The sequence below is a fragment of the Oncorhynchus keta genome, unplaced genomic scaffold (assembly GCF_023373465.1).
Source record: "Oncorhynchus keta strain PuntledgeMale-10-30-2019 unplaced genomic scaffold, Oket_V2 Un_contig_24277_pilon_pilon, whole genome shotgun sequence".
Classification (NCBI taxonomy): Eukaryota; Metazoa; Chordata; class Actinopteri; order Salmoniformes; family Salmonidae; genus Oncorhynchus; species Oncorhynchus keta.
Window position 1 is genome coordinate 577 of NW_026283811.1, and position 14,272 is coordinate 14,848.

The 14,272-nt window shown below is 47.7% G+C and overlaps 1 protein-coding gene across 1 annotated transcript; it reads right to left on the bottom strand.

Moving 5' to 3' along the window:
- Window positions 1-222: 222 nt before the first annotated feature.
- On the bottom strand, window positions 223-10,822 carry LOC127921981 (extracellular matrix organizing protein FRAS1-like; the record flags this gene model as incomplete). Its single annotated transcript, XM_052505593.1, has 2 exons — window positions 10,670-10,822; window positions 223-378 (listed from the first exon to the last, which is right to left on the bottom strand). Coding segments are annotated over exons 1-2 (309 nt in total), but the record flags the coding sequence as incomplete, so codon positions are not given.
- Between the last annotated feature and the right edge of the window lie 3,450 nt (window positions 10,823-14,272).

Genomic DNA, 14,272 nt, shown 5'->3' on the forward strand with positions numbered 1-14,272 from the left:
CTAGTCTACCTCTGTCTAATAGTAATGACCTGCCAGTCTACCTCTGTCTAACAGTAATGACCAGCCAGTCTACCTCTGTCTAACAGTAATGACCAGCCAGTCTACCTCTGTCTAACAGTAATGACCAGCCAGTCTACCTCTGTCTAATAGTATCAGTGTAATGACCGGCCAGACTACTTCTCTGTCTGTGTCTGAGTAGTGAGGTGTGTGTAGTGACTGGACAGTCTGCCAGCCTACCTCTGTGTCAGCGTCGGTGGCCTTCAGTTCAAACTCAGTGATGGTCTTCCTGACCCCCTCCTGAACCCTCATCCCAGGAACCACCAGCAGGGGGAGGGAGTCATCCACCGGCCGGATGGTGATGTAGAACGTCTGGGCAACCTGAAGACACCATACAGAACACTGTTATCTACCTAGACACCATACAGAACACTGTTATCTACCTGAAGACACCATACAGAACACTGTTATCTACCTAGACACCATACAGAACACTGTTATCTACCTGAAGACACCATACAGAACACTGTTATCTACCTAAGACACCATACAGAACACTGTTATCTACCTGAAGACACCATACAGAACACTGTTATCTACCTGAAGACACCTGTTATCTAACTGAAGACACCTGTTATCTACCTAAAGACACCATACAGAACACTGTTATCTACCTGAAGACACCGTACAGAACACTTATCTACCTGAAGACACCTGTTATCTACCTGAAGACACCTGTTATCTAACTGAAGACACCTGTTATCTACCTAAAGACACCATACAGAACACTGTTATCTACCTAAAGACACCATACAGAACACTGTTATCTACCTGAAGACACCGTACAGAACACTTATCTACCTGAAGACACCTGTTATCTACCTGAAGACACCTGTTATCTACCTAAAGACACCGTACAGAACACTGTTATCTCCCTAAAGACACCATACAGAACACTGTTATCTACCTAAAGACACCATACAGAACACTTATCTACCTGAAGACACCACTGTTATCTACCTGAAGACACCATACAGAACACTGTTATCTACCTAAAGACACCGTACAGAACACTGTTATCTACCTAAAGACACCTGTTATCAACCTGAAGACACCTGTTATCTACCTAAAGACACCATACAAGAACACTGTTATCTACCTGAAGACACCATACAGAACACTGTTATCTACCTGAAGACACCATACAGAACACTGTTATCTACCTGAAGACACCGTACAGAACACTGTTATCTACCTAAAGACACCTGTTATCTACCTGAAGACACCATACAGAACACTGTTATCTACCTGAAGACACCGTACAGAACACTGTTATCTACCTGAAGACACCGTACAGAACACTGTTATCTACCTGAAGACACCATACAGAATACTGTTATCTACCTAAAGACAAGGTTAATACAGGTAGTTGCTGGTCGACAGTAAATATTATTAGCAAGGCATTACAGAGGGTACAGCCCAGTACATCACTGGGGCTTTAGCTCCCTGCCATCCAGGACCTCTATACCAGGCGGTGTCCACCCAAACAATACACTGTTCTCTCTGCTACTGCAAGGCAAGCAGTACCAGGTCTGGACCCTGAACTCTCTTGCATTGACTCTATGCACACACACACACACACACACACACACACACACACACACACACACACACACACACACACACACACACACACACACACACACACACACACACACACACACACACACACACACACACACACACACACACACACACACACACACACACACACACACACACACACACACACACACATGCTGCTGCTACTGTCTATTATCTATCATGTTGCCATGTCACTTTAAGGGGTAAAGTAAATATACCTCCAGTATGTACCTCAATTACCTCGTACCCCTGCACATCGACTCGGTACTTGTAATCCCTGTATATAGCCATGTTATTTTTACTCATTATTTTTGTTTGTTATTTCACTGTGTATTTATTGTCAATATGTCAATATTTCTCTCTCTCTGTCTCTGTCTCTGTTTCGCTCTCTCTCTCTGTCTCTCTCTCTCTGTCTCTGTTTCTCTCTCTCTCTCTGTCTCTCTCTCTCTGTCTCTCTCTCTCTGTCTCTGTCTCTCTGTTTCTCTCTCTCTGTTTCTCTCTCTCTCTGTTTCTCTCTCTGTTTCTCTCTCTGTCTCTCTCTCTCTGTTTCTCTCTCTGTTTCTCTCTCTGTTTCTCTCTCTGTTTCTCTCTCTCTGTTTCTCTCTCTCTGTCTCTCTGTGTTTCTCTCTCTCTCTCTCTGTTTCTCTCTCTCTGTCTCTCTGTTTCTCTCTCTGTCTCTCTGTCTCTCTCTCGGTTTTTCTCTCTCTCTGTCTCTCTGTGTTTCTCTCTCTCTCTCTCTGTTTCTCTCTCTCTGTCTCTGTTTCTCTCTCTCTGTCTCTCTGTTTCTCTCTCTCTGTCTCTCTCTCTGTTTCTCACTCTCTGTTTCTCACTCTCTCTCTGTCTCTGTTTCTCTCTCTCTGTTTCTCTATCTCTCTCTCTCTGTCTCTTTCTCTCTCTCTTTCTCTCTCTCTGTTTCTCTCTCTCTCTCTTTCTCTACACCTTGTCTCAGAAGCAGGTGACAAATAACATTTGAATTTTGATCCTTGTTTGCAACATTTTTCAAAAGTTGCTCTGAGGCCATGCAGAACATTGAAGTTGCTCTGAGGCCATGCAGAACATTGAAGTTGCTCTGAGGCCATACCCAGAACATTGAAGTTGCTCTGAGGCCATGCAGAACGTTGAAGTTGCTCTGAGGCCATGCAGAACATTGAAGTTGCTCTGAGGCCATGCAAACATTGAAAGTTGCTCTGAGGGCCATGCAGAACATTGAAGTAGCTCTGAGGCCATGCAGAACATTGACGTTGCTCTGAGGCCATGCAGAACATTGAAGTTGCTCTGAGGCCATGCAGAACATTGAAGTTGCTCTGAGGCCATGCAGAACATTGAAGTTGCTCTGAGGCCATGCAGAACAGTGAAGTTGCTCTGAGGCCATGCAGAACATTGAAGTTGCTCTGAGGCCATGCAGAACATTGAAGGTGCTCTGAGGCCATGCAGAACATTGAAGTTGCTCTGAGGCCATGCAGAACATTGAGTTGCTCTGAGGCCATGCAGAACGTGAAGTTGCTCTGAGGCCATGCAGAACATTGAGATTGCTCTGAGGCCATGCAGAACATTGAAGTTGCTCTGAGGCCATGCAGAACATTGAAGTAGCTCTGAGGCCATACCACAGAACATTGGCGTTGCTCTGAGGCCATGCAGAACACGTGAAGTTGCTCTGAGGCCATGCAGAACATTGAAGTTGCTCTGAGGCCATGCAGAACATTGAAGTTGCTCTGAGGCCATGCAGAACATTGAAGTTGCTCTGAGGCCATGCAGAACATTGAAGTTGCTCTGAGGCCATGCAGAACATTGAAGTTGCTCTGAGGCCATGCAGAACGTGAGAGAAGAGGAAGTTGCTCTGAGGCCATGCAGAACATTGAAGTTGCTCTGAGCCATGCAGAACATTGAAGGTGCTCTGAGGCCATACAGAACATTGAAGTTGCTCTGAGGCCATGCAGAACGTGAAGTTGCTCTGAGGCCATGCAGAACATTCAGGAAGTTGCTCTGAGGCCATGCAGAACGTGAAGTTGCTCTGAGGCCATGCAGAACATTGAAGTTGCTCTGAGGCCATGCAGAACATTGAAGTTGCTCTGAGGCCATGCAGAACATTGAAGCTGCTCTTGAAGAACATTTGCTCTGAGGCCATGCAGAACATTGAAGTTGCTCTGAGGCCATGCAGAACATTGAAGTTGCTCTGAGGCCAGTAGCAGAACATTGAAGTTGCTCTGAGGCCATGCAGAACATTGAGGCTGCAGTTGCTCTGAGGCCATACAGAACATTGAAGTTGCTCTGAGGCCCATGCAGAACATTGAAGTTGCTCTGAGGCCATGCAGATGTTGCTCTGACATTGAAGTTGCTCTGAGGCCATGCAGAACATTGAAGTTGCTCTGAGGCCATGCAGAACATTGAAGTTGCTCTGAGGCCATGCAGAACATTGAAGTTGCTCTGAGGCCATGCAGAACATTGAAGTTGCTCTGAGGCCATGCAGAACATTGAAGTTGCTCTGAGGCCATGCAGAACATTGAAGTTGCTCTGAGGCCATGCAGAACATTGAAGTTGCTCTGAGGCCATGCAGAACAGTTGCTTGAGGCCATGTTGCTCTGAGGCCATGCAGAACATTGAAGTTGCTCTGAGGCCATGCAGAACATTGAAGTTGCTCTGAGGCCATGCAGAACATTGAAGTTGCTCTGAGGCCATGCAGAACATTGAAGTTGCTCTGAGGCCATGCAGAACATTGAAGTTGCTCTGAGGCCATGCAGAACATTGAAGTTGCTCTGAGGCCATGCAGAACATTGATTGATGCAGAACATTGAAGTAGCTCTGAGGCCATACAGAACATTGAGCTTGCTCTGAGGCCATGCAGAACATTGAAGTTGCTCTGAGGCCATGCAGAACATTGAAGTTGCTCTGAGGCCATGCAGAACATTGAAGTTGCTCTGAGGCCATGCAGAACATTGAAGTTGCTCTGAGGCCATGCAGAACATTGAAGTTGCTCTGAGGCCATGCAGAACATTGACGTTGCTCTGAGGCCATGCAGAACATTGACGTTGCTCTGAGGCCATGCAGAACATTGAAGCTGCTCTGATTGAAGTAGCTCTGAGGCCATGCAGAACATTGAAGTTGCTCTGAGGCCATGCAGAACATTGAAGTTGCTCTGAGGCCATGCAGAACATTGAGTTGCTCTGAGGCCATGCATAACATTGAAGTTGCTCTGAGGCCATGCAGAACATTGAAGTTGCTCTGAGGCCATGCAGAACATTGAAGTTGCTCTGAGGCCATGCAGAACATTGAAGTTGCTCTGAGGCCATGCAGAACATTGAAGTAGCTCTGAGGCCATGCAGAACATTGACGTTGCTCTGAGGCCATGCAGAACATTGAAGTTGCTCTGAGGCCATGCAGAACATTGAAGTTGCTCTGAGGCCATGCAGAACATTGACGTTGCTCTGAGGCCATGCAGAACATTGAAGTAGCTCTGAGGCCATGCAGAACATTGAAGTTGCTCTGAGGCCATGCAGAACATTGGAAGTTGCTCTGAGGCCATGCAGAACATTGAAGTTGCTCTGAGGCCATGCAGAACATTGAAGTTGCTCTGAGGCCATGCAGAACATTGAAGGTGCTCTGAGGCCATGCAGAACATTGAAGTTGCTCTGAGGCCATGCAGAACATTGAAGTTGCTCTGAGGCCATGCAGAACATTGAAGTTGCTCTGAGGCCATGCAGAACATTGAAGTTGCTCTGAGGCCATGCAGAACATTGAGAGGTTTCTGAGGCCATGCAGAACATTGAAGCTGCTCTGAGGCCATGAACATTGAGTTGCTCTGAGTTGCTCTGAGGCCATGCAGAACATTGAAGTTGCTCTGAGGCCATGCAGAACATTGAAGTTGCTCTGAGGCCATGCAGAACATTGGAAGTTGCTCTGAGGCCATGCAGAACATTGAAGATTTAACTCTGAGGCCATGCAGAACATTGACGTTGCTCTGAGGCCATGCAGAACATTGAAGTAGCTCTGAGGCCATGCAGAACATTGAAGTTGCTCTGAGGCCATGCAGAACATTGAAGTTGCTCTGAGGCCATGCAGAACATTGAAGTTGCTCTGAGGCCATGCAGAACATTGAAGCTGTTTGAGGCCATGCAGAACATTGAAGTTGCTCTGAGGCCATGCAGAACATTGAAGTTGCTCTGAGGCCATGCAGAACATTGAAGTTGCTCTGAGGCCATGCAGGCCAACATTGACGTAGCTCTGAGGCCATGCAGAACATTAACGTTGCTCTGAGGCCATGCAGAACATTGAAGTTGCTCTGAGGCCATGCAGAACATTGAAGTTGCTCTGAGGCCATGCAGAACATTGAAGTTGCTCTGAGGCCATGCAGAACATTGAAGTTGCTCTGAGGCCATGCAGAACATTGAAGTTGCTCTGAGGCCATGCAGAACATTGAAGTTGCTCTGAGGCCATGAAGAACATTGAAGTTGCTCTGAGGCCATGCAGAACATTGAAGTAGCTCTGAGGCCATGCAGAACATTGACGGTGCTCTGAGGCCATGCAGAACATTGAAGTTGCTCAGAGGCCATGCAGAACATTGAAGTTACTCTGAGGCCATGCAGAACATTGAAGTTGCTCTGAGGCCATGCAGAACATTGAAGTTGCTCTGAGGCCATGCAGAACATTGAAGCTGCTCTGAGGCCATGCAGAACATTGAAGTTGAGGCTCTGAGGCCATGCAGAACATTGAAGTTGCTCTGAGGCCATGCAGAACATTGAATTGCTCTGAGGCCATGCAGAACATTGGAAGTTGCTCTGAGGCCATGCAGAACATTGACGTTGCTCTGAGGGGCCATGCAGAATATTGAAGTTGCTCTGAGCCATGCAGAACATTGAAGTTGCTCTGAGGCCATGCAGAATATTGAAGTTGCTCTGAGGCCATGCAGAACATTGAGTTGCTCTCTGAGGCCATGCAGAACATTGAAGTTGCTCTGAGGCCATGCAGAACATTGAAGTTGCTCTGAGGCCATGCAGAACATTGAAGTTGCCTGGAGGCCAGTGGTGAACACTGAAGTTGCTCTGAGGCCATGCAGAACATTGAAGTTGCTCTGAGGCCATGCAGAACATTGAAGTTGCTCTGAGGCCATGCAGAACATTGAAGTTGCTCTGAGGCCATGCAGAACATTGAAGTTGCTCTGAGGCCATGCAGAACATTGAAGTAGCTCTGAGGCCATGCAGAACATTGAAGTTGCTCTGAGGCCATGCAGAACATTGAAGTTGCTCTGAGGCCATGCAGAACATTGAAGTTGCTCTGAGGCCATGCAGAACATTGAAGTTGCTCTGAGGCCATGCAGAACATTGACGTTGCTCTGAGGCCATGCAGAACATTGAAGTAGCTCTGAGGCCATGCAGAACATTGAAGTTGCTCTGAGGCCATGCAGAACATTGAAGGTGCTCTGAGGCCATGCAGAACATTGAAGTTGCTCTGAGGCCATGCAGAACATTGAAGTTGCTCTGAGGCCATGCAGAACATTGAAGTAGCTCTGAGGCCATGCAGAACATTGACGTTGCTCTGAGGCCATGCAGAACATTGAAGTGGCCATGCAGAACATTGAAGTTGCTCTGAGGCCATGCAGAACATTGAAGTTGCTCTGAGGCCATGCAGAACATTGACGTTGCTCTGAGGCCATGCAGAACAGTTGCTCTGAGGCCATGCGTTGCTCTGAGGCCATGCAGAACATTGATGAGGCCATGAATCTTGTTTCACAGTAACCTACTGCACAGTGTTTTAAAACTGAGAATGATATGTGAAACCTCAGGGCAACATTTTTTTTTTTTTTTTTTTAACTAGGCAAGTCCAAGAATAAATTCTTATTTTCAATGACGGTCTAGGAACAGTGGGTTTAACTGCCTGTTCAGGGGCAGAACGACAGATTTGTACCTTGTCAGCTCAGAGGATTTGATCTTACAACCTTTAGGTTACTAGTCCAACGCTCCAACTACTTGGCTACGCTGCCACCCCAAACATACACAGAATGACCTCAGGGCAACCATCACACCATACACAGAATGACCTCAGGGCCACCCATCACAACATACACAGAATGACCTCAGGGCAACCATCACAACATACACAGAGAATAACCTCAGGGCCACCCACCACAACATACACAGAATGACCTCAGGGCCACCCATCACAACATACAGAGAATGACCTCAGGGCCACCCATCACAACATACCCAGAATGACCTCAGGGCAACCATCACAACATACACAGAATGACCTCAGGGCCACCCACCACAACATACACAGAATGACCTCAGGGCCACCCATCACAACATACACAGAATGACCTCAGGGCCACCCATCACAACAACATACACAGAATGACCTCAGGGCCACCCATCACAACATACACAGAATGACCTCAGGGCAACCATCACAACATACACAGAATGACCTCAGGGCAACCATCACAACATACACAGAATGACCTCAGGGCAACCATCACAACATACAGAATGACCTCAGGGCAACCATCACAACATACACAGAAATGACCTCCAGGCAACCATCACAACATACACAGAATGACCTCAGGGCAACCATCACAACATACACAGAATGACCTCAGGGCAACCATCACAACATACACAGAAACATAGTCTAACCCCCAACAGCAATCATTTCCTGGTGGGCACAGTAGTGGGATCTGATTGGATGATCTGATACTTTACATGCAAACATCCCGATCAAATGTTTAGACGCAAAACCAACTGAACAGAATGGACCTGCAGATCCACAAAACACCACACACATAGAGGTCAGCCAATAGAACACGGCTCGATAACCTGTACACACAGCGGTCAACCAATAGAGACACGGCCCGATAACCTGTTACACACAGAGGTCAGCCAATAGTGACACGGCCCGATAACCTGTTACACACAGAGGTCAGCCAATAGAGACACGGCCCGATAACCTGTTACACACAGAGGTCAGCCAACAGCGACACGGCCCGATAACCTGTTACACACAGAGGTCAGCCAATAGAGACACGGCCCGATAACCTGTTACACACAGAGGTCAGCCAATAGTGACACGGCCCGATAACCTGTTACACACAGAGGTCAGCCAATAGAGACACGGCCCGATAACCTGTTACACACAGAGGTCAGCCAATAGAGACACGGCCCGATAACCTGTTACAACACAGCCGTCAGCCAATAGAGACACGGCCCGATAACCTGTTACACACAGCGGTCAGCCAATAGAGACACGGCCCGATAACCTGTTACACACAGCGGTCAGCCAATAGTGACACGGCCCGATAACCTGTTACACACAGCGGTCAGCCAATAGAGACACGGCCCGATAACCTGTTACACACAGCGGTCAGCCAATAGAGACACGGCCCGATAACCTGTTACACACAGCGGTCAGCCAATAGAGACACGGCCCGATAACCTGTTACACACAGAGGTCAGCCAATAGAGACACGGCCCGATAACCTGTTACACACAGCGGTCAGCCAATAGAGACACGGCCCGATAACCTGTTACACACAGCGGTCAGCCAATAGAGACACGGCCCGATAACCTGTTACACACAGCCGTCAGCCAATAGAGACACGGCCCGATAACCTGTTACACACAGCGGTCAGCCAATAGAGACACGGCCCGATAACCTGTTACACACAGAGGTCAGCCAATAGAGACACGGCCCGATAAGCTGTTACACACAGCCGTCAGCCAATAGTGACACGGCCCGATAACCTGTTACACACAGCGGTCAGCCAATAGAGACACGGCCCGATAACCTGTTACACACAGAGGTCAGCCAATAGAGACACGGCCCGATAACCTGTTACACACAGAGGTCAGCCAATAGAGACACGGCCCGATAACCTGTTACACACAGAGGTCAGCCAATAGAGACACGGCCCGATAACCTGTTACACACAGAGGTCAGCCAATAGAGACACGGCCCGATAACCTGTTACACACAGAGGTCAGCCAATAGAGACACGGCCCGATAACCTGTTACACACAGAGGTCAGCCAATAGAGACACGGCCCGATAACCTGTTACACACAGAGGTCAGCCAATAGAGACACGGCCCGATAACCTGTTACACACAGAGGTCAGCCAATAGAGACACGGCCCGATAACCTGTTACACACAGCGGTCAGCCAATAGAGACACGGCCCGATAACCTGTTACACACAGCGGTCAGCCAATAGTGACACGGCACGATAACCTGTTACACACAGAGGTCAGCCAATAGCGACACGGCACGATAACCTGTTACACACAGAGGTCAGCCAATAGCGACACGGCCCGATAACCTGTTACACACAGCGGTCAGCCAATAGAGACACGGCCCGATAACCTGTTACACACAGAGGTCAGCCAATAGCGACACGGCCCGATAACCTGTTACACACAGCGGTCAGCCAATAGCGACACGGCCCGATAACCTGTTACACACAGAGGTCAGCCAATAGAGACACGGCCCGATAACCTGTTACACACAGCGGTCAGCCAATAGAGACACAGCCCGACAACCTGTTACACACAGCGGTCAGCCAATAGAGACACAGCCCGATAACCTGTTACACACAGAGGTCAGCCAATAGAGACACGGCCCGATAACCTGTTACACACAGCGGTCAGCCAATAGTGACACGGCCCGATAACCTGTTACACACAGTGGTCAGCCAATAGTGAAGGCCGGTTGGCTGACTGCTTCTGCTGTTCTGTGTGTGTGCGTGTGTGTGTGGGCGTGTGTGTGTGTTTGTGTGTGTGTGTGTGTGGCGTGTGTGTGTGAGCGTGTGTGTGTGTGTGTGTGTGTTTGTGTGTGTGTGTGTGTGTATGTGTGTGGGCGTTTGTGTGTGAGCGTGTGTGTGTGTGTGTGTGTGTGTGTGAGTGTGTGTGTGTGTGTGTGTGTGTGTGTGTATGTGTGTGTGTGTGTGTGTGTGTGTGTGTGTGTGTGTGTGTGAGGATAAAAGAACAAAACATGTGTGTGACCATGTGTGTGCACGTGTGTCCTTGCGTGCACGTGTGTGTACCTCGTTAGCGCCGTCAGACACGATGAAGGAGAACTGGTCCGCATGCTTCTCTTCTTCGCTGGTGTGAACATACTGGACACTGCGGGAGGTCAGGTCAGCCTGGGAGAAGGACGTGATGCGTGTTCCTGTATCCGGAAGGAAATTAGCATTCATTAGCATTACCAGTTAAAGTTAATGGATGTGTTAGCGTTAGCTTTCTAAACTTTCTTTGAAAATCAACACAGCATATTAATCCACCATTAGCATTGAACTAGCAATGCCAGGGTCGTGGGTTTGATTCCTGCTTGGGTCATATACCAAATCTGTTGGTATAATGGTATTTACTGATCGCGGCACAGACATCATGTAATCATGTAATCAGTTCCAGTTCCTACTATTAGCATTAGATTTGCATTAGATTAGCACACTGTAGTGGTAGTTAGCATTGTTCGCTAGCTGACGGCAATTCTGCCCTACAACCCAGTGGGGGAGAAAGTACCCAACTGTCATACTTGAGTAAAAGTAAATATACCTTAGAAAATGACTCAAGTAAAAGTGAAAGTCACCCATTAAAATACTACTGGAGTAAAGTCTAAAAGCATTTGGTTTTAAATATAAGTAAGTATCAAAAGTAAATGGATAAATAATTTTAAATGACTTACATTAAGCAAACCCAGACGGCACAGTGCTATTGTTTTATTTATTTACAGAGGCAGGGTTTACTCACAGCACTCAGACATCATTTTACAGAGAGGCAAGTACTCAAGCACTCAGACATAATTTACAGAGAGCCAGGGTTTACTCTAACACTCAGACATCATTTACGACAGGGGTGTACTCTGACACTCAGACATCATTTACAGAGAGCCAGGGTGTACTCACACTCAGGCCTCGAACCAGGGGTTTACTCTAACACTCAGACATCATTTACAGAGAGCCAGGGGTTTTACTCTAACACTCAGACATCATTTTACAGAGAGCCAGGGGTTTTACTCTGACACTCAGACATCATTTACAGAGCCAGGGGTTTACTCTAACACTCAGACATCATTTACAGAAGGCCAGGGGTTTTTACTCTAACACTCAGACATCATTTACAGAGAGCCCAGGGTTTACTCTAACACTCAGACATCATTACAGAAGAGCGGGGTTTACTCTAACACTCAGACATCATTTACAGAGAGCCAGGGGTGTACTCTAACACTCAGACATCATTACAGAGAGCCAGGGGTGTACTCTAACACTCAGACATCATTTACAGAGAGCCAGGGGTGTACTCTAACACCCAGACATCATTACAGAGAACCAGGGGTTTACTCTAACACTCAGACATCATTTACAGAGCCAGGGTTTTACTCTAACACTCAGACATCATTTACAGAGAGCCAGGGGTGTACTCTAACACTCAGACATCATTTACAGAGAGCCAGGGGTGTACTCTAACACTCAGACATCATTTACAGAGAGCCAGGGAGTTTACTCTAACACTCAGACATCATTTACAGAGCAGGAGTTTACTCTAACACTCAGACATCATTTACAGAGAGCCAGGGGTGTACTCTAACACTCAGACATCATTTACAGAGAGCCAGGGTGTGTACTCTAACACTCAGACATCATTTACAGAGAGCCAGGGGTGTACTCCTGCACTCAGACATAATTTACAGAGAGCCAGGGTTTTTACTCTAACACTCAGACATCATTTACAGAGAGCCAGGGGTGTACTCTAACACTCAGACATCATTTACAGAGAGCCAGGGTTTACTCTAACACTCAGACATCATTTACAGAGAGCCAGGAGTTTTACTCTAACACTCAGACATCATTTACAGAGAGCCAAGGGGTTTACTCTAACACTCAGACATCATTTACAAACAAAACATTTGTGTTTAGTGAGTCTGTCAGTTCAGAGGCAGTAGAGATGACCAGGGATGTTCTGTTGATAAGTATGTGAATTGACAATTTTGTGTGTGTGTGTGTGTGTGTGTGTGTGTGTGTGTGGTGTGTGTGTGTGTGTGTGTGTGTGTGTGTGTGTGTGTGTGTGTGTGGTAATAATGTGTCCCTGCGTGTGACTGTGTGCGTGTCTGTGTGTTTGTGTGTGTGTGTGTCCTGTGTAGCTGTGTGTGTCTGTGTCCTGTGTGTGTGTGTGTGTGTGTGTGTGTGTGTGTGTGTGTCTGTGTGTTTCCCTGAGCTGGTGTGCTCCAGTACAGTACCTTGGTTGTTAGCGAGCGTGTTTGTGCCTGTGTGTGTGTGTTTCTGTGTGTGTGTGTGTGTGTGTGTACCTGGGTTGCTGGCGTGCTCAGGTGTCCCAGTGCAGGTCTGCTTGGTGATGCTTGACACCAGTTCTCAGGCTCACTGTCCTGGTCTGTAGCTGACAGCTGGAGAGTAGTCAGCTTCTTCACTGAGTTCTCATCCCAACCACCAGACCTTTATTCATTACCACAGAGGGGCAGGTGGTCCCTCTAGAGGGGCGAGGGGAGGGAGGGAGGGAGGAGGGAGGGAGGGAGGACAGAAAGAAAGGAAGAAGGGAGGAGGGGAGGGAGGGGAGGGAGGGAGGGGGAGGAGAGGGAGGGAGGGAGGGAGGAGGGAGGGAAGGAGGAAAGGAAGAAGGGAGAGGGAGGGAGGGGAGGGAGGGAGGAAAGGAAGGGAGGGGAGGGAGGGAGGGAGGGAGGGAGGGAGGGAGGGAGGGAGGGAGGGAGGGGAGGGAGGGAGGGAGGAAGAAAGAAAGAAAGAAAGAAAGAAAGAAAGGGAGGGAGGGAGGGAGGGAGGGAGGGAGGGAGGGAGGGAGGGAGGGAGGGAGGGAGGAGGAGGGAGGGAGGGAGGAAGAAAGAAAGAAAGAAAGAAAGAAAGAAAGAAAGAAAGAAAGAAAGGGAGGGAGGGAGGGGAGGGAGGGGAGGGAGGGAGGGAGGGAAGGAGGAGGGAGGGAGGGGAGAGGGGGGGAGGGAGGAGGGAGGGAGGGAGAGAGGAACAAAAGAGAACAAATAGGAAAAGGAAATTAAAACCTGAGGTGAAACCGTGTCTCAATAAACCACTGGGAAGCCTTGAACAGACCAGAAGGATGGAGCAAATTGTCAGCCATTGACAGTTTTGGTGGACTGGACCACTGGCTAAGATTCCAAATGGTGCAGAACCCACTGCTCCACTGTGTTACTACGATAGTCTATCCCGTCGTCCCCTCGTCAGATACCACATACCTAGTACACTTATGAATAAAGATGGGTTCATACCAAATTACATTGATGAAGAAATACTGGTACCTACCTAGTACACTGATGAAAGACTGGTACATACCTAGTACACTGATGAAGAAAGATGGGTACATACCTAGTACATTGATGAAGAATACTGGTACCTACCTAGTACACTGATGAAGAAATACTGGTACATACCTAGTACACTGATGAAGAAATACTGGTACATACCTAGTACACTGATGAAGAAATACTGGTACATACCTAGTACACTGATGAAGAAATACTGGTACATACCTAGTACACTGATGAAGAACTACTGGTACATACCTAGTACACTGATGAAGAAATACTGGTACATACCTAGTACACTGATGAAGAAATACTGGTACATACCTAGTACTGATGAAGAAATACAGGTACATACCCTAGT